The 20,212-nt window shown below is 41.4% G+C and overlaps 1 protein-coding gene and 1 long non-coding RNA gene across 2 annotated transcripts; both read left to right on the top strand.

The window, feature by feature from the left end:
- The first annotated feature begins 5,966 nt into the window (after window positions 1-5,966).
- Window positions 5,967-6,751, top strand: LOC135499153 (uncharacterized). The gene is made up of 3 exons (XR_010449267.1): window positions 5,967-6,158; window positions 6,427-6,485; window positions 6,702-6,751. It is a non-coding gene; the product is annotated as an uncharacterized LOC135499153 (long non-coding RNA).
- A 4,857-nt stretch (window positions 6,752-11,608) lies between these two features.
- LOC135499206 (uncharacterized) lies at window positions 11,609-14,808 on the top strand. The gene is made up of 4 exons (XM_064789868.1): window positions 11,609-11,630; window positions 11,932-12,092; window positions 13,109-13,240; window positions 13,663-14,808. Exons 1-4 carry the CDS (start codon window positions 11,609-11,611, stop codon window positions 14,038-14,040), a joined length of 693 nt encoding a protein of 230 aa, XP_064645938.1. The 3' UTR covers window positions 14,041-14,808.
- The last annotated feature ends 5,404 nt before the right edge of the window (window positions 14,809-20,212 follow it).

Here is a 20,212-nt window from a genome sequence, read left to right on the forward strand (position 1 = left end):
CATAGAAGTCAGAAAGAACTGAGAAGTAGGCAAAAAAATAATGAAGGGATAGTCTAACATAAAGTTAAGTTGAAAAGAATACTATGTATAGAACAACCAAGCGGCGTAATTATTATTCGCTCCCGAAACTTAGACAAAAGGTAAAACTGTGCCCGAATGACAGTAGATCAGACCACTCATCAGGTGACGGTAGAGTCAAGTTTTAGATATACGCAGTAGCTCTACCACCTCGATGTTGGACATTACGGTAGTTTAATATCGTGACTGTGATGCGGAAAAGTGGCATTGAAGCTTGCTTTCAACACGGGAAGTCAGTCGCTTTTGTATCTAGAGCAATGTCGGGCGCAGAAATCGAAAAGGAGCTGATGGCGGTCGTCTTTACCTTTTCCATGTTTCACAATTATATTTATGGAAAGAAAGACGTAATAATAGAAACAGACCACATGCCGTTGTGGTAGCTATTACAAGAAAACACACTTGCCGCAGCACCGGCGAGGCTGCAACGCTTACTCCTTGGATAAAAGATATATCAGTTTGATATGGTATCCAAAAAAGGAAAGGCACTGCAAATGGCCGACACTCTTTAACGCGCTGCTTCTCAAACCAGCAGATGTAAACCTAGATCAGCGATCAAGTGACTGTGATGACCTCACAGTTTTTTTAGTCCAATTAGCGACAACAAACTAGAGGAACTAATGCAAGCTACTACTGATGATCGCATTCTACAGAAGTTGAGTACGTGGCGGGATGGTTCGACCATGTCGGGGAAATCGCATCGAAGGTAACACGGTAGGGCATCTTTCCGTACGCTCAGAATGAGGTTGCTAAAACTCTAAGTTATAACTTACAAGAAGTAACAAACATCCTGAGCGGGACTCGAACTGGGAGCCTTCGGATTGATAGTCCATCGCTCCACTGTAAATAGCGGGGAGCAGCTGCCGGCCATGGACATTGTCTGCATGATATTCACCAATTCTTTATATATAATATATGTAGTGCTACCCCTAACCAAAACCCAAGTCCTACCCCCCCCCCCCCCCCCCGAGCCAGGCGGGGGGGGGGATATTACTCAAGGAGGCATTAGAAACCTTATAAACCTGTAACCACCCGCAAGGTACTAGTAGAGCCATCTACAGGACATCTGTGTAACTAAAAGTTATTATATAGGTCATTATATAGGTCACCTCATCCTGAACGTTCGGAAAGATGTTTAACCGTCCACCTTACCGTACGTTTCGTTTCGCGATGAACTACTTGTCGATAATGGCATTGTTTTCAGAGGACAGAAAAAAATGGTTGCCATCAAACTTCAACAGGACTGCATGAAGCAAGCACACGGTGGCCATATTGGCTGCGACGCCACAAACCGCCGTGCTCGTGACATTCTATCCTGGATGTCAATGAACAATGATATCTAAACAATGGTTAAATTATGCAGTCTGTGCCTTGGGTACGTCTGAGACGTAAGCTGCTGCGACAGTCGGGCAGAGACAACTCTGAACTTTCTGCTGCTCACAAAGAAACAACTGCGCTTCGCTCAAGGGTCGGTGCAGTCGAACGCGACATCACCACAATGAAACTGTCATCCGAGACGTATGCTGCTGCTGCCACAGCCTCTAAAACTTCATCACCGCAGCATGAGTCGATTCCTCCTGGCGAACCACCAAGGAACTTCGAGACAATTATCATCAGGAGTACTAGTAATACGAGCTCACGGTCCGAAACGCATTAGCATTCTCAGAATGTCCCACTTTTTTTCTGGAGCTTGTGGATTCGTTGGTGTGGTACACTAACCAAGTCGGAGGAGAGCACCTCTTTTCGTTGGATTTAGATATCTTGCCCCGCACAACTTCCGAATCAATCGTTAAATTCCTTACGGACCATGCGATCATGGCACGTACTGTTCGACTGATCAAAAGCAAATTCAAGGGAGCTCAATCGGCAAAAAAGTATCGTGGACTTCGAGGATAAAGATACACTTCTCGAGTATACTTCTGGCCTGAGGGCGTGCTATGTCGCGAATGGATTGATTAGTTTCTTCGTTAAATAATGATGTCAACGACCTTTTGTATATGAAAAGGATTCCGCATTTCCTGCTGGAACGCACGCGGTGTGATGGTTGGCGTTCCCTACGTTGATAATCTCTTGTGCGCAAGTTAAATCGACCTCATCGGTATTTGGCAACACTGGTTATATCCAGACTCGCTTTACCTTCTGCAGTCTATTAGCGATGATTACGTTTCATTTGGTGTCGCCACGAATGAACTTCTTATAAGTGACAACGGATGGATCGGAACTTTTTTCATGTGGAAAATATGCCTCGCAGCTATCATCCGCGTGCTTGATCTGAACAGCGATCGTGTTGTAGGAGTGAGCCTTATCCTTGCTTCGCAGAGGCCTGTGTTTTTCTTTATTGCATACTTGCCAAGCTCTTACTATCCTGCAAGCATCTTCGTGGAGTACGTGGATTATATTTTAAAATTTTGCGAATTTTACGGCTCCACCGGTAAAATAGCGAACATGGGATCTAATAAATGCGCAAATTAGTCGTGAAAGAACCCCCAGCGTGACATCCTGTCAAAGAGCTCGGTGTCTTGAGTCCTTTTTATCGCTGAAAAGCACGAATCGGTTTCCTATCCCCGTTAGTAACTCGTGTTCGGACACCACCCCAAATGAAGTGGACTTTCTTTCCGACAATACAACCCGCCGCTATGAGCAAAGCCGCCGAACTGACCATTCCACAAAGGAACTCCCGTAAACGACACCGTCCTCACTGGAATGACAATCTTAAATCTCTCCACGAAAACATGCGCCTCGTAGGCACGAGTGGCTAAAAGCTGGTAAATCGAGTGAACCGAACTCAACCAAATGTGTAGAGTATAAGCGGCACAGGCGCATATTTCGTGCAGATCTTAGAAATTTAATGAAGAAATGTTGAGAATGAATTTTACAACAGTCTGAGCTCTGCTTTTAAATTCTGGAAACTGGTGAAAAGGCATCGGCGTCCTCCACCATCGGCACTGAGCTTCGATTATACAATTTACCATAGCTCTGCTGATTTCTGCAACAAGTGGGCAGAGTACTTCGAAAATATCTTTATAGACTAGACGATTGTGTAGAAGCTGAATCTCACTTGGTCAGATTCGGTACATCACACCGGTCTGAATAATTCAAGGACTTCGTAGTGCTTCGAACTTTTAACACTACGAGCAGCCCTTACTTCCATTCTAGCAATGGCCAGGCGGAGCTGTTCAAAGCGTCTGTTAAGGACATCTCACAGGGATCATAGTGAATTTTACATGAACTTGCATTGTTAAATTGACGGAATACTCCTATGGACTCTGCGCTTGGCTCTCATGATCAAGCGCAACGAAATTTGTCTCGGTGCACGTGACGCGCTCAACGCTTCCCACAGCTGAAGGCCCTGCTTGAACCCCATATAAATAGTCCAAAAATGCCGATCTGAACTCCGTCGAAATTTAACGATATCCGTGAACAAATCATCCAAACTTTTGACACATTTGGTCCAAAGTAATAATGTTCGCATTCCGACCGATAAAGGATATGATATGGGTGAGATATTCACAAGGAGAGCGGACCAATCCAGATCAGTTCTAATCATGTCCAAGCCAAACCAGGAGGATTCCAATAACAGAAGAACCGCAACCATCTCTTCAAAAAAGTGGCAAGTTATAGTTACAATAACGATAGCAATTCTCCGCAGGGTCACGCAGTCATCCGTGCCACTATAAACTGCACCAGCTCCTCAGACTGACGCAGGACATCCGCCAATTACCTCACAGACTTCCAGACAGACTTCTTGCAATAAGTCAACTTGAAAGTCGAGAAAGAAAGGGACACCCGGAATATTCTGATACAAAAGAACAATTGGAGCATCTTCTGGGTATTGGCTTTACTCTGGCTTCAATTGCCAGGAGAAAGTTGCTCGGAATGTGAAGTCGCCAGAGAGTCGACCGCCACATGAACCATTTTCAAGTTCTAACACGTCGCAAAAGGTTGAGTGTATTAAGCAGAGAGGAACTGGTGAAGAATCGGTGCGACGAATAAACCATGAAACGGCCGAGGGCCGTTGTACTCACCGTATAGATATTTGGTGGTAAGGAATGCATCCTGGAAACATGCTACATGTATAGTATATAGGTCAAACCAAAGTCGTGATGTATCACTGCTTGGAATATGCATCCTTGCTAGGAGAACCTACCATAATTTTTTTATTGAAAACGAGTCACTCATAATATTAGAGAGATATCACACTTTTTAGGTTTCCACTTCTGGCCCCCTGGTGGCCAAGTCAAGAATCAGATCGGACCGAAATTCACTATCAGGATATGCAGGACAGACAGTCCGTGCGGTAGCTTTGGGGATAGCCAGCTGTTCATAACAATTCAATGAACCTCGGTTTTATGAATGTCTCATTGAAGGACTTATCATAATCAGTTGCCTGCAACGGGTGGCCAATGCATTAACTCTTTCATCTTTCTTCCAGGTCCAGGCCTTTTAATCAAGCCAGACCCCCCCCCCCCCCCCCCCCAATAGACTGCAACCCAGATAGTTTTGGCAGGCGTTATAACTTTGAGGTCTCTGTGGACCAACCTCGTCTTGAAATTAACAATCACAAAATGGAACTTAATTCATACATTATGCATTGTGCATCGTGCGCAATGTATATACGCATAAACTGTCAAGTGTTGCAGTAAACTGCAGGCAAAAATCTGGCAAAATATTTCTGGGTTACACTTACAGAAGCTAGCCAGTAGGTAGCTTAAGAATTAAATTTAGAATATAAAAAGTCCCCTGCAAATTTATCTTGTTGCAATTGAGTCAGGCCCTTTTGTATGTGTATTGTATCCCATGATTCAATTTGAGGTATTTATCCCTGGCATAAATGATAAATTGCCATTACATGGTAGGACAGAAGGGAGCAGCACTCTTCTTATGTTTCGGCAATGCTGTTTATGTCCCTTCAATTCAACATAAATTGTTGTCATTTTTTACTTTTCACAGGTGACGATTGGTGATCAATAGTGCAATTGATGGTTTTTCACGGTGTCTGGTTCCGTTCATAAGGGTTTTGCCTGAAAACACAGCCCGAACGTGTCTGCGTGTATTCATCAATGGAATCAGAGGTATGGACAGCCCAGTCACATTCGTATCGATGGTGGTGGAGAATATGTCCATGCTACAGAATTCCAAAATCGAAAGATGGGTGCAAACAGAGGCAGTGTGTTGATTGGTGCCTCTGTCCATAACCAACGAGTGGAAAGACTTTGGAGGGATGTTTTTACCAAAGTAATTAACATATTTTACAAACTGTTTTACTACATGGATGAACATGAAATTCTTAATGTCACAAATGAAACTCATGTTTTGTCTACATTACACTTTCATTCCTATCATTGATAATGAACTACGACGTTGGATTAATGCCAACAATAATCACCGTATCAGAACTGAACACAATCGACCCCTTTACAGCTTTGGTTCGGAGGTATAATTATCCAGCGCATTGAGAATTTTAATCAACCGCTATACAAAATATTTTACATCCCAATGTTGATGATGATGAGGGGGATGATGCCTGGTTTGAACAGCATGGGGTTGATTGGGATCATTCTGATCCAGAAAACATCAGAAGAATTACAATCACTAGAAATCCTATAAATGAAGAAGAGTCTTCGGAGTTACTGGAAAACTTTCCTTCAGAAGTGCTCTTATCCTATTCAGATTCTCATGGAATGGACATTTATGGTAGAGTTCTCCACTTTGTGATGGCAGTATTAGAAATGGAGTAAGATCTAAAAGTGAAAAGTAAGAAGTTGCTTCGTTTCAATAAAAACACCCATTCTTCACCCAAAAGGTCATTTTTTAATTGAAATATTAGATAAATTGATTCAATCTACACTCCAGGTCTTTCCGAGGACACAGATTCCGTCATCGCGATAGTTTACGTTGATGTCAATGAGTATCCTCACGACTCCAATTTGACCATTTCCATCCTGCTTGATGTGCTGCTAATGCACCACCGCATCTTTAAACCCAAACTCCATCTACAAATGGACAATTGTTGGAGGGAGAACAAGAATCGCTACATTCTTTCATTCTTGTTCTTCCTTGTGCATATAGATGTTTTTGAAGAGGTAAGCTTCCTCATGTGGATACCGAAAAGACACATCAGTTCATTCAATACTATCTTTTTTTGCCCTATGTGATGACCAGAGGACAAGGAACTCAATGGACATAGGGACATGCCTAGTAATAGTATCAGTTCTAATTACAACATACTATTTCCGACCTACAAACGGTAGTTAATTTCGAGCGAAATTATTTAATATAAAAGCAAAAGGTGTGCATTGCATTTTTAATGTGGAAAAGTAAAACTGTTCTCTTATAAATACTTGTTTTCAGGTATCTCTGAACTTCTTACCAGTTGGTCATACGCATGAGGATGTTGATCAGATGTTCAGGTAAAGAGATCGTTTCCTGGCAAAAGACCATTCACTCATTGTTGAAAATGTGTTCCTACATGTCCTATGTCAAATGTCGGATGTGTACATTACCATGCAAATACATCATGGTAAAACATTATGGTCTTAGTTAAATGGGTGAAATATTCAAAACATGTGGATCATATCTACACCAATCCTGGTAAAATTGTTATTAGTTGCAATGTCTTCTTGCAGATGTATCAATACAGCCATTTCTTCCTGCGGCAATATCAATACTCTGGATGGTAAGTTTGACTTGATGTTTCACTGATTTTAGAATTGAGGAATTGGTTGTCCTATCAAGATCGCTCGGGTCGACCAAAAATGCAGACCAAAACCAGAGGCATAGAGATTGTAGTGCCCAAAAGTAATTGGGAAACAGTCCGCAGTTGTTTATTTCTCTTGCTAACTAATTGTGGCAACGCTCCTCAAACATTTAGACTGGGGAAACAAGATGGCGGACACATTTTTAGCTCAGCTGACAAAGTCAGCGGAGCTAGTCAAATAGCTATTCGATTGGTGTCCGTCCTTCCACCCATCCTGCCATCCTTCCATCATGCCATCTGTAGACAAAGTTGGGCATTTTGTAATCATACAACCGAGGCACTTCAAATCTAGTCTTGCTTATAAACACCGCAGAAAATGTTGCTTACGGAAAAAAATTTGGGCGATTCGACTCAAATTCAGCTCCCCAGGGGGCAAAATGCGTAAATGAAAAAACAATTTTTTGACGCTCTATTCCAGCAGATAAAAGCTTAAAATAAAGTTGAAAAGGTCTTCATGATACAGAAGTTTTGATATAAAATAGATTAGTGTCGATTTATATCACCAGTTGGCGGTAGTGAGCAAAACTGTTGTTTGACCCCGGATGACCCCGCTTTAAATTTCCCGCCGAGGTTACCTGGAGCGCTATCGTCAAAAAAATGGCGGTGACATTTTTATTTCTACCGGAGCGATGATTTTGTAAGTGACGAATTTTCTTTTTTAAGCCTTTACGGAAACGTATTTTGGTACGAAACTCCACACGTTTATAGAAAAGATCAACGAGAATGTGTTCAAATGCCCTCATAACGATGAGTTTAACAGAATTTGGTCAAAACAACCTTCGAATGGAGTCAACTTTCTTTGCGAAATTGAAGCGACGACCTCATTATTTATCGTAATTTATGCAGATCTGAGTCCAGCTGATGGGTGATGTTCTGATTTGTGTTCAAACTATTGGAAACTTCGGAAGTTAGTTCTATTAGTTCTCCTATTCTGCAGGAGTATATTAGCCTATAGCCATTGATGTTGACAGCTAAAAGCACGAAAACTTTGTTCAGGTTTCTCGTCCAATCACGTGACCTCTCCAACACTCGATAATGCACTCTTTTCGTCCACGTTTTAGGCCAATCTTCGGCCTGAACATGAAATCTAATAAGCGCAGTACTTAAATCAGATGTTTCTCTCGCCTTGAAAACATTCCTGGGTAAAATCCATTGAGATTAGCCGAGTTAATCCACTTTTTCCGTGCCTAAAATCTCTGCCGCTGAATTCTATAAATAGAAACTATTAACATCGCGGCAGTGTGGTTCCCATTGTGCGCCCTCCCACTTCACACCATGTCAGGAACTTTTACGGAGAGAGAGGGCGTGCGGTAAGAAGAATGGCCAAAATGACGTCACGTTTTCCTGGCAATGTCTCTTGCCAGCATCTTTACAGACAACGTTAGAACTAGAAACGAATATGTTAATTTGCAAAATTAAAAGCAGATTTCACCACTAACCAGCCAAATCGGAATACGACGGCGCAAAATGTTCTCGCTTTCCTCCTGCTAAAAAACCTTGTTCCCGCACTCCTATTTTAATTTATGCCAAGGAATATGATATGATCTGTTTTCACTTTTTTGTTATTAAATGGTATTCATATAATGAGATCAATAGTAGTGTCCGTGTCAGATCCCATCATGGAGGTATAAATAATCATTTATACCTCCATGATCACATCGTTCAACTAGTCTTCTCTCCCCAGCCCAGGTGCCTCACACGGACCTTCACGTCCCCATACTCAAGACCAACTCCTACAATATCGCCCTCAAAACAACCCTGGAGTCATGAATTCACAGGTGCTCCTGTGAAATCTCAGTTCTAGTTTATTTATCAAACTTTATCGAGGGTTATCGAATCGAATGGATGTGTCGATCGTCGGGGCGGATTGATATGTGGTTAGGTTGTGCGTCCAAGGCGATTAGGTCATTCAGTTAGTTTGAGAAAGATCATGATCATGAAGATGCGTGTTGTGTTATCATAACTGGAAAATAAGTTGAAGTTACTATTAGTACTAAGATTCTTACATGAGTAAAAAGTAGACGTTTTAAGCAACACAATAATGTTACTCCGATAAAAAAACTGTCAATCCTCCTTACCACTCACAGAAGCCAAGCGATTGCTGTTAGGTTATGCAGGGGCTTAATCAATTACTTGCACTCCCTGTGGGGTGAATAACATTACCTTTTGAACGGCTTGCTGTAGGGGATGATTGGAACAGCCGGTATACCTGCTGACCTGCTGAACCGAGGTTAATGTTATTTTCAATCCACGATTGCAGGTCACCTGATTTTCGAGATTTCGCGGGAAATGAAATTGTAAACAAACGCATGTGTGCAGTTCAAATGTAAACAAAAATGTATTTTTGGTACTTTTGGTTGCTGGACTTGGGTTTTCCCGCAGTTAGGAGCTGGATCAAATTGGTGGTCTATTGTGCTGTTTTAGTCAGAGGTAGCCCTTGATTATGAAGGGATTTTCAAATTAAGGTGACCATAGTCTTTTATGTGCTCAGCTCACCACAGCTTTCAATACTTGATGTATCTGAAGAGGCGCGCGGAACCTGACATGGCCTTACCAAGGAGCTGCTAACTTTGCCTTTTTGGCTGAGACATTGCTTCATGTAGGACTAGGAGGAGCACGCATTTTAAAGTTCTAGTAGTGATAGTTGGTTCGAGCCATTTGGAAGCCGACATGTGAAGGCCTATCTGGGTTCTCCTTCTTCTCCGTATAAAAAGGGGCATATTGCTGACTAAGGAACAAGGCATATTGACATTGCCTCATCATCTCTATGGGACCAATTGATATACTTTTATATGCACGCATACATCGTGCCATTTCAGGGTCCGAGTCTGTGGACAATTGGTTTGATTAATTTGTCTCTTCGATATTGCTCCTTTATTGCATTAGATTTTCATCGCAATTCGATCTATTCAAGATATAGCCAATTTGAACCTGTCTGCGCCAAGGATAGATTGGTTCCAGATCGACTCACTATGACTAGGAATATGCAGTAGAGCACAATGTCATGAAAAACGACCCTTTGTATTGTAAATTCCAATCACCTGCAGGACAGGTCAATTTCTCTCAATAAAATTAATTTTGTTGACTCCTGTAATCTCTACCTTATTAAAAAAAAAAGGAAGTGGTGCTAGTCCCAAACTGGTAATTTCTATTTATTTTGACCTCTGTTAAATCATGATACCTCTCAATTACAGACAGCATTTTGTATCCTTGTGCTGTACAACCCAGCCTGGACATACCACAGTTGTCCATGGAGAAGTCTCATCCTCTCTGACACTTTTTTTCTGTAAAGCTACTGATACAACATGCTGAACTAGGGATATCTTCCGTTGCCTCCTGTAATATTTACATACCATGGCTGATTAGTTCAATCATATTTCATCCACCTGGCAGCTCTGCATTGGAAATTTTAGTGGTATAACGTGTTCTCTTGACCTTCAAACAGTAGTATAAAGCCGATATTTACTACTTTATACCCTCAGTCCTATGTTATTAGGTCATCCAGCTGAGCGCCAGGCCCTTGGGCCTCTTGTTTCTACTTCCTTGGTTGCGATACCAAGGACCACTAAAATCAAAATGAGGCGTAAGGCATTTTCCATTAGAAACATCGATATCCTGTGACCAAGGCCTTTTAGAATATTGAGTCAAGAGCGGGCGACATTATTTGGGCAATTTGTTCTGACACGATTGAGGATGCAAACTGACATATTATGGTATTTGCTTACATTGGCATAATGAAGTCACTTAGTCTTAGGTTTCCTCTTAACATTATGGTTTCAGAATTCATGGATAGACTAACGGACAAAGACACATTCTCGCCTAAGATTGAAGTACATAATGTACAAAGTGTGTTCAACTGGCGTGACCACATAATTCCATTCTTGCCAATCCAAGCCACACCAGTTCCAATTCAGGAAAGTAGATGGGCAGGCAAGGATGCGCTATCGCCTGTGGGCTGATGACCCGTGGAGCCCTGAGGGACCAGGCATGACATGCCTTGAGGTAAAGATATACATGTAAATTTGTCATTGGTGATTAACTGACTACGCAAACGACACGTACTACTACTACTTTTTAGCTAAGCCGAGACCAAGACACTTCAAACGTGAGATGCCTTTTAGCGCGATTCTACTCAAGTGTTTAAATTACTTTGCCCATTGGTATATTGCCCTGATAAAGACATACCGTCAACAAAATGGAGGTTGAAAGAGACCTGCCGGTACTTTCCATGTTTATATTTCAGCCGAGTCCAGGCCCTTGGAGGTCCAGGTTTCGATTCCATAAGTACTTCTCTCTCTAAGGACACCCTTGGGCTGACCACAGTCAACTGCTGTCCTTTGTTTGAGAAATGATACTGAATACAGAGGTCTTCTTCTTCTTCTTCTGCGTTCTCTCTTTGGCACTTGGAGGGGTCATTCTCCTAGGAGCAATCCTCCTCCAAGGCGGGATGAGCGTATCTTGCGCTGCCACTGTGGTTATGCGCCAATTGGGTTTATTGGCCTAGTGGTCAGACTTTGGCGTGGCCAGGGATATACTTCCGTGCCGAGAGAGATAGAGTCCACGTAAGCTACTCATGTTCCTCACTTAGCTTGCCCCGGCATAGACACCAGATACCAAGGAACCTCAGTTTAAAGTCTCATTCGAAGGACTGTGAAGAGCCAGGAATTTTAGTTCATGAAAGCCAGGCTGGTTCATCCAGAAATAAGAACCTGGGTTCTCCCTGGGATCGAACCCGGGCCCTATTGCATGGTGGCCAGCAGTGTTGACCACTAGGCCATGAGGCTCCTCACATACAGAGGTCAAATTGAATGGAAAGGACCAATTTGGGACCAAAGGCAGTGTCCTTAAATAGAGAAGGTGTCCTCAGTATAGCAGAGAGGTGTCGGCTCATAAAGGGAAGAGCCACTGTGTACCTGAATAGATAGGTTAAATTACTGTTTACTTTAACTTGACATATTATATAACATTGTTTTTTTAGGATCTAGTGCTTTCTGAGGATGGAAAAATCATCTCTTGCAATGTGGGCAGTATCAAAAGAGACAATTGAACTCAGATTTCATTTGAATTTAACTTGCCTAATCTCTGTCTTGAAATTTCAGGCTTCCCAGATTTAGCTGACGAACCAGCAGTGGTTGAACCCAGCACCGAGTGGATGAAGCTGGACGAGGTCCGCAAAGGCGTCAAGGCTCTCGGGCCAAGACTGGTGTCCCGAGATCACCAGTGGTGGGACCGCTACTTCCTAGCACTGGAAAATCCTAACGTAAGCTAAAAATATCGTCACTGTGGTAAAGCTTTTAACTTGCTCGATCACAGTGCTATCATTTTAAATGGATTTTAAATAAACCTGAGGTAACTGCATCATAAGCAGGCTGTTAGTTGTGCATGTACTTGATAACAATGCTTTCCAATATCAAAATTCGAAAGTGTCTAGACTAAAAGGAAAAGGAAAAATTTGCTTAACATTAAACAACCCCAAGCCTTTATAAAGACTGGTCGTATCCAGTAACTTCTATTATCAAAGAAAAAGAAGCACTTTAAAAATTGAATCATATGTACAGTGCATTGATTTGTGGGTGAGAAGAATAGAGGAGCCACTCTCAGATTGAATGATAAAAAGGCTGTTGTCACGGCAAGCTGCAGGTTGTTGTGAATATTATGCCATGGAATTATTCGAACTGCATGATTTTGTGTACAGGACCCGGTACACAAAATGAAATAAAGAGGAGGGTTACAGGTAGGATGATTGGGTGAGTGGAGACACCAGTCATGTTTGTCAAGAAATATAACAACATTTGTGCATTCCTTCACAAAGAAGGCTTGCCGATTCCGAACCTGGTCGGGGCCTTTACTCAGCACTCATGAATGATAGTGCTATCTAAAGGCAACTTTACTCATCGAAACAATTAATTTTTCCAAGAACTTAACAGCGCTGCCACTCGCCATTGTCGCCAAAACTAAACTCAAACCTGGTTGGCTCAAATCTGATGCAACTTGGCTCAAACTTTTCAAATGCTTTTACTGTTGAGTCAAACATCAAAGTCAGAAAAAATCCTGGTAAATTACCCATTTGGCTAAACTTGTCAAAAATGCAGAGCTGCCCCAGAAATTACATGTACGGTGGTGATCTATGACAAGTTTGAAATAACAAAGATGAACCTGCTACCACTGTACCATGACAAAGATTTCACAACATCATCAACCAAACTTTTCTCCAACACAACTGCTTTTTCCCAGACAAGATAATCACTTAAGTGGAATTTGGTATTGCACTTGCAGGTCAATGACAAGGAATGGCCGCTGCCCAAAATCAGCCAAACGATCGGCTTTTGGGAAATTGATGAAGATATGACAGACGTACCGCAGCATCTGTTGGAGATCAGATCCGGCCTCACACAACAATGCCCAGCGGTAAGTTAAATTTTTGAATGAACAAAATAAAAGATGATCAGAGAGTAAGAGAACAAAAGACAGCAAAAACTTAAAAACAAGGCTTATCTTATTCCAGCTGCAGGGTTGAATCTTTGGGCTAATAGCCCTTATTCGAATGAGTCCCTCTGGTCTGAAGTTAAATTCATCAGCTTCAATCATTTTGTTCGAGTTGGTTGCAATAGTGAGATTTTGCTATCCTATTCCACTGCAAGGTGGGGAATTCCTCATCATCTCTGCGTAATTCATGCAAGATAAACAGACTACTATTTCGATGTCCTTATACCCTTGTCACATGCTGTAAACTGGGTAATGCTCACCACTGCTGGATTTATTAATGATTCTTGATAATCAATTTCTACTGTAGTTTATAATGAATTTATTCACAGTTTTATTTGTTTAAGGTGATCATTGGTAATCAAGGACAAATGCCGGCAATTCAAGAGGTAGATCGAACAAAAATTGAGATTGGTGATCTGGCGGCAATATACACCGTGGAAAAGGAGGGTAGACCATGGATCGCCAAGGTGATTGATATCAATGAGGACACGATCAAGATTCATTGGTTCCATGGGTCTTGGAATGGAGTTTGCCGGCCATGGTACAACAACATCAGCAAAAAGCAAGTACCATGGCTGGATGAAGTTCATGTGACGAGTGTTGTTCTGTGGGGGTTTAGATTGACAGAGAAGGGTGCTTGTTTGACTAGGACTGTGGCCAGAGAGTTGAAAGACAGGTACGATCAAATAGATAGTGAGGAGACATCTTCCTCTCTTTCATAAATGACCAAACCACCCTGGCTAATAAGGGGTGGTCCATAATTTTCAACATTTTCACAAGCGTACAATACGTACGGGGGAGGGAGGGGGTCAAAACACCAATGTACACTTTCTTTAAGAAATTAATAAAATGTTGATCATCTGTATTGTACGAATCGCGGGACGCATTTAAATTTCGCGCGCTGCTCACACGGTTAGCTCTGCTTGCTTCCTATTCAACAAGACAATGGCCGCACGTGGTGACTTTGATGCGCTATTTTTGTTAATTAACAAGAGTGATACGACTATTCACAGCCGACCCAGCAATGAATATGAACAATATCTTGTTTATATTATTTTGAAAACAATGTTGACGGGCAATGACTGACCAAGTTCAAAATGCAACCAGAAAACACAACTAGAACCCCCTTGCTTGTGTATTTTGGAACGTGGGTCATTCGGCCATCAACATTTTTCATTCGGGATTGTACACTTTAGGGGGGAGGGGGGTTGCCCAAAAGAGTACGTTTTGTGCACTTGTGAAAATGTTAAAAATTATGGACCACCCCTAAGTAAGTGCCAATGAACTAACATTGTGGTTGTTCGTACAGCGACAGAATTGTCGTACATTCGTGTATATTTCTTTCTTTCTATCAAAATGTCAAGTTGTGTTAGAATCATGGCTGGGATGGGTTAAAGTGGAATTATTCAATTCAAACCTCTTAAAGGGAACCTATCAAGAAATGCTTATAAAAATGGGGAGTTTTGAACGGCCCGGTTAAAACCTATGGCGGGAATAAGCTTCCTTGGTTAGATATTAGTAGTTTCAAGGTCCTCTAGGTAGTTGCTGATGTGAGCTGTTTATTTGGCTAACATTGCATAACACTACTGGCTCCATTCAATGAACTGCGTAAGAGGATCTCCAATTTAGTTATTCTAACTACCCATCAGCCACGCAAAAATAAAGACTTGGGTCACGACAAGATCTCTTTAAGTCTTTCAGGTCAACATGTGCTTGGCCTATGAGATGGGCCTGAATCCAGAGTGAACAGTGAAATCCATCATGTACATTTTACATTGTATACTGTGTAGGCTGTCAGAGTGTGTGTAAATAGTATATGCCATGTCTGTGTACTGTTTCTAGTTGATGTAGGGCCATTTATAGTCAGAAGTATGCCTTACATAATTTCTTTTCCATGATTATTTGACTGGTGACGGTAGCTTGACAGACCTGACCGTATTCTTGGCAGATCCCATCATCACATAATTAAGAATGCGTTGCCATGGTAACCTGTCAATTTTTAAAAACTATAAACTCATTGCCATGCCTCCATCTTTCAATATGATCTTGAATCATCATTCACAGCTTCCAGCTGCAGGAAAGTTTTGAGTGACAAGGCTTCAAGGCCTGGACTCGAGGGATTTTATGAGCTACACTAATTAAGACGCTGCAAGTAGTTTGTCCAAAATTATCCTATCTGATCACGTTTTGCTCAGCTTGACAAGTACATAAGATTGCAGCTTTTAGTTGAGCTCTTGTCATTAATCCCTTGAGTTTCGTCCCAATAAGTGTTATTGGGCCCATGCAGTCATTCTGGGACTCATCAGCAGACCAGCAGACCACAAACTTGAGCCAACAAAACGCAAACTGTAAATATTGAATGAATGAATATCAAAAGAGAAGTGCAAAGACTATTTTTCAGTCAAAACACCTTGATTTGATTTATAACACAGAGTCAAGCATGACGTCCCTAGGATGATGTTAGTAAAGATTTCAACAGAGCATGCAGCATGGTCAAGCAGTAAGCAAAGCAGCAACAAACAAAAAAGACAAACTTTAACTTTTTGAGGCAATGGAAAGCAGTGCATAGGCTTCAGCAACTCAATGATCTGGGATGTTTTGAGATCAGCGATGGGATATCCAAGACTGGCATCACATAACAAAACCTCCAACAAAGTCTCCACCAGGTTGCTTTAGAGATTCACCACCACTACACCAGGCAGCAGAAGATCATTATGATAGTTCATTGAATTTGTTTACAGTTTCACAATGATGTGAATCTTCAACTAAAAACCTGGGATGCTTGTTGAAAGTGGTGGTTAATACTGAGACGAGCGCTTTTCCGCCTTTGCATCAAATTTTAATTATTTTTTTTGGGTAAAGCTTGAGGGGGGTTTAAGATGCTGATTGATGGGTACATAAGATGTGTCTTAGCCTATTTGTACTCATGTGGACTGCAAAGTTCAAAATTTTGCCATCTTGGAATGCTAGTATCTTCTTCATCTTCATCTTGTTTGTTCCATTTAATTTCGGGCTAAATTACTGTTGCACATCATGAAATGCTGAAGTGTCTCTTGAAACTCTCATCATAAGTACATTGTATAAGATGTGTCTTGGCCTCTAAATTGAAATAATCTTGTTAACCTATTGCATCTATTGTTAAATGATTGTCTAAGTTGTTTACAGACAAATCACTTCCAGCTATACAGAAAAAAGTTCCTGTCCACAGCTAGCAGACATGGCTGATGGTGATTGATCATGAACATTCCATACATGGATGGCTAATGGAAAATCCCCATGATAGATCCATGGATTGAACTCATGACATAGTCGTATCTAGGATTATAGATCCATGTATGGAATATGCTGTAATTTGTTTTAACAGGCCATCAAAGAAATTAGGTTAGAACCTGTAAACTATTATTATTCATTATTAATTTCAAAAGGTCTGAATACTTTTTACAAAGAATGTATAAAGACACGGTTTAGACATTCTTGTACTTTGCTGCTTACATTAATTTTTATGAGACCAACTGTCCTATGACAGAACTACTATCAATGGATGGCCCATGGGCCATCAGTGGATCTACCATTGGCAATAATAGAATCTATGATGGGATGCTGAACAGAACTAAGCCAACTAAACTCGGTATGAGGGGCTACTATCAATTCCCATTCCTATCTTTGTGTATTTAGAAAGTACCTTGTATCCAAGATTACAGTACATTAGGTCAAAGAACAGTGCCTTTGTTATATGATAAGTGACTCTGACACCACCACCCCCCCCCCCCACCCCCCCCCCCCCCCCCCCCCCCGAGATAGATTAGGGGGCTGCGTGTGTGATCCAGTTTTCCATAGGGGAACGGGGGTTAGTCCGTGGTCAAATCTAGGGTGTCAAAGAAAAGGGCAAAAAGGGGTCCTTTTTCAGAAAGATTTCTTGTAACTCGTTAAAAGGGGTGATTTTTCATCAAAATGTGTGAAAACTTGACTTATTTGGCCTTGGCCCGGTTGTTCAAAACAAGTTTTGCCACTAATGCTGGTGTCAACTTAGTTTGGCCATACATGTATCTCCTTCAGTTAAACCTTTAGACTTAACACCAAGTTAAGTTTACGTCAGCGTTAGTGACAAAATTTGCTTTGAACAACCGGTCTCTTGTTTTCCGTTCAGTATGAAAAATCATGAAAATGAGAATGAGAGAAAATATATGGGTTAAAAAGGTGATTTTTTTAACCAAAAAGTACCTGAGCAAGGCGATCAAAATTCATAAGATGAAATGGCCAGGGCCATTGTGCTCACCTCATGTGGAGGAAAGATGGATAAAGAGCATGGTATTGTGTCATGTAGTGTTAGGTTTGATGTAGGTCCAAGCAATTACAATTTCCCCAAAATGGCCAATTTACAGTACATTCAACCTCTGTGACCTTGAAAAGCAGGTCAAATCAAAGAAGACCCGGGTGACACATTGAATGGTTGTAAGAATTAGATGTACCTATGATATAAAATTGGTGCCAATCGGGCAAGTAATACTAGGAATAATGGCATTTTGAAGAATTTAGGATTTGGCCCCCTCCCTGGAGGCCAAACGGCAAATCAGATCGCACCAAACTTCGGTACCTGAGACCACCTGACCAAGGGGTACATGTGTACTTAATTTGTGATCAATAGTCATTGCAGTTAAGAAACATGCCATAGTTACGGCCTGACGGCCAATTTACGCCATTTGACCTCTGTGACCTTGACAAGAAGGTCAAATTAAAAACCTGTGTGACATATACTGTATGGTGGTTAGATGTACCCATGATATCAAATTGGTGGCAATCGGGCAAGAAGTTAAGGAATAATCACATTTTTAAGGTTTTTGGATTTTGCCCCCTGGTGGTCAAGTGGTGAATCATATTGGACCAAACTTCGGTCCCTGAGATTACCTGACTAAGGGGTAAATGTGTACCAAATTTGGGATCAATAGTCATTGCAGTTTAGAAACGTGCCATCGTTACATCCTAACGGCCAATTTACACCATTTGACCTCTGTGACCTTGAAAAGGAGGTCAAATCAAAAACCCGGAGGATATATGATGCACCTTTGCTAGAAGTACCTACCATATTTTTTTCAAAATTTCCCGACTACTATTAAGGGAGATATTGCATATTTTCACTTTTAACGTTTGGCCCCCTGGTGGCCAAATCATGAAACGAATCGGACCGAAACTTGGTCTCCAAGGTGTCATTACATAAGGGTACATGTGTACCAAGTTTCAACTCAATAGCTCTAACAGTTACGAAACGTGCCCTGCTAACGGACGACGGACGACGACGACGACGACGACGGACGACGGACGCCACGGTATGGGATAAGCTCACCTCTGCTAAGAGGTGAGCTAAAAAGGAGGTCATTATAGACTACTAGTACGAGCACTGTCCGACACTTAAATTGGTGGAGTGCGTGTGTGTTTGGCGGGGGGGGGGGGGCTCTGACATATGCGAGTATGATAAGTAATAAGTACATTCATCAATTACATAACAGTATATATAAGGAGTACCTGGCAGAGTGATCCAATATCTGTAGCAGTAGGCATGTTACAGTATTTTGTTATCTGTCAAGAGTTACTGGTACATACTGTGGAGACGCTATTAAGCCGATTGAACAGTACCTGTGGAAAAAGCCTACATGACGTGTGATAGGCCTACCGGAACTGAACCGGCTTGATAGAGTAGACACAGTATATTGTTTGTTAGGCAGCCGTTACATAAGAATGTACAATTCACTTATGAGGCGAACATGTATGTTTCAATTGTTGAAATCTGTATCAGGCCAGCTGCATTGACAAGACAACCACTCGCGTGATATTTCAGCTCAAAAAACACACTCGTTTGGTTTTCTTATTTTATTTGACCTACTTTTCTAGGTCGCAGAAGTCAGTTTTTACCTGTGGCATTTTACAATGCCGGCACGTTTTGTAACTGCTTTAGCTACTGATCCCTAACTTGGCACAAAAGTATCACTTGGTGGCCCTGACTCATAGACCGAACTGCGATCTTTTATGGTAAACGGTTTGGCCACCAGGGGGCAAAACGTCAAAAGTTATAATTTTCACGAGATTTTTATGGCAGACACTTCTAGCAAGGGGGAATCATGTAACTAATGGGTTTCTTATTTGACCTACTTTTCAAGGTCACAGAGGTCAAAGCTAGCTAAATCACCGAATGGTAGCATGTTTTGTTTCTATTTGAGCTAGAAGGTTCTAAACCATCTAGGGACCCTCTATTCATACCCTAAATCTTGGTCTGTTAAGACAGTAAGTATGGCTGCCAGGTGGCCATCTTAAAAATCAAATGAAGTCCTATTCATTGAAAGCATGACAAAAAAAAATACACACTGCTTTATACCAATGTCCTAAACAGTGCTGTAAGCTAAACCTGTTTGAACACAAACGTGAGCACATGGTCCATGGACCATTTAATTTAAGCCAATCACAGCTCGCACTCCTTGACCGGCCAGGATTAATTCATGCATCTTGAACTTTGACTGTTAGAGGTAATGATTTGAATCTTGGTACAATTGTAAAAGACATTTTTTAAAGACCTCATGTCTGAAAATATATTTGAGGAAAAGTCTTTTCACGAAAATAATATTGTGATTTGAAAAATTTGATTTTCTTAAAATCGCTCCCGTCTCTTATAGTGATGAAAAAGCCTTTTCACGAAAAAAAACCCGGGATTTGAAAAATTTAATTTTCATAACTGCTCCCGTCTCTATAGTGATGAAAATGTCTTTTCCCGAAAAAAAAAATTGGGATTTGAACATTTTCTTGAAATTGCTCCTGTCTCTGTTTTTCTGTTTCGCGAAACGAAAGGGGGGGGGTTAAAAAATGAAATTTTACAGAAAATTACTGCTGTAACTTTATTGTAAGAAA

The sequence above is a fragment of the Lineus longissimus genome, chromosome 14 (genome assembly GCF_910592395.1).
Source record: "Lineus longissimus chromosome 14, tnLinLong1.2, whole genome shotgun sequence".
NCBI lineage: Eukaryota > Metazoa > Nemertea > Pilidiophora > Heteronemertea > Lineidae > Lineus > Lineus longissimus.

Coding starts and splice junctions, on each gene's coding strand:
- LOC135499206 (XM_064789868.1), top strand. CDS start 11,609: ATGAGGCTCCTCACATACAGAG. Junction 12,093..13,108: donor TAGCACTGGAAAATCCTAAC/GTAAGCTAAAAA, acceptor TTGCACTTGCAG/GTCAATGACAAGGAATGGCC. Junction 13,241..13,662: donor TCACACAACAATGCCCAGCG/GTAAGTTAAATT, acceptor TATTTGTTTAAG/GTGATCATTGGTAATCAAGG.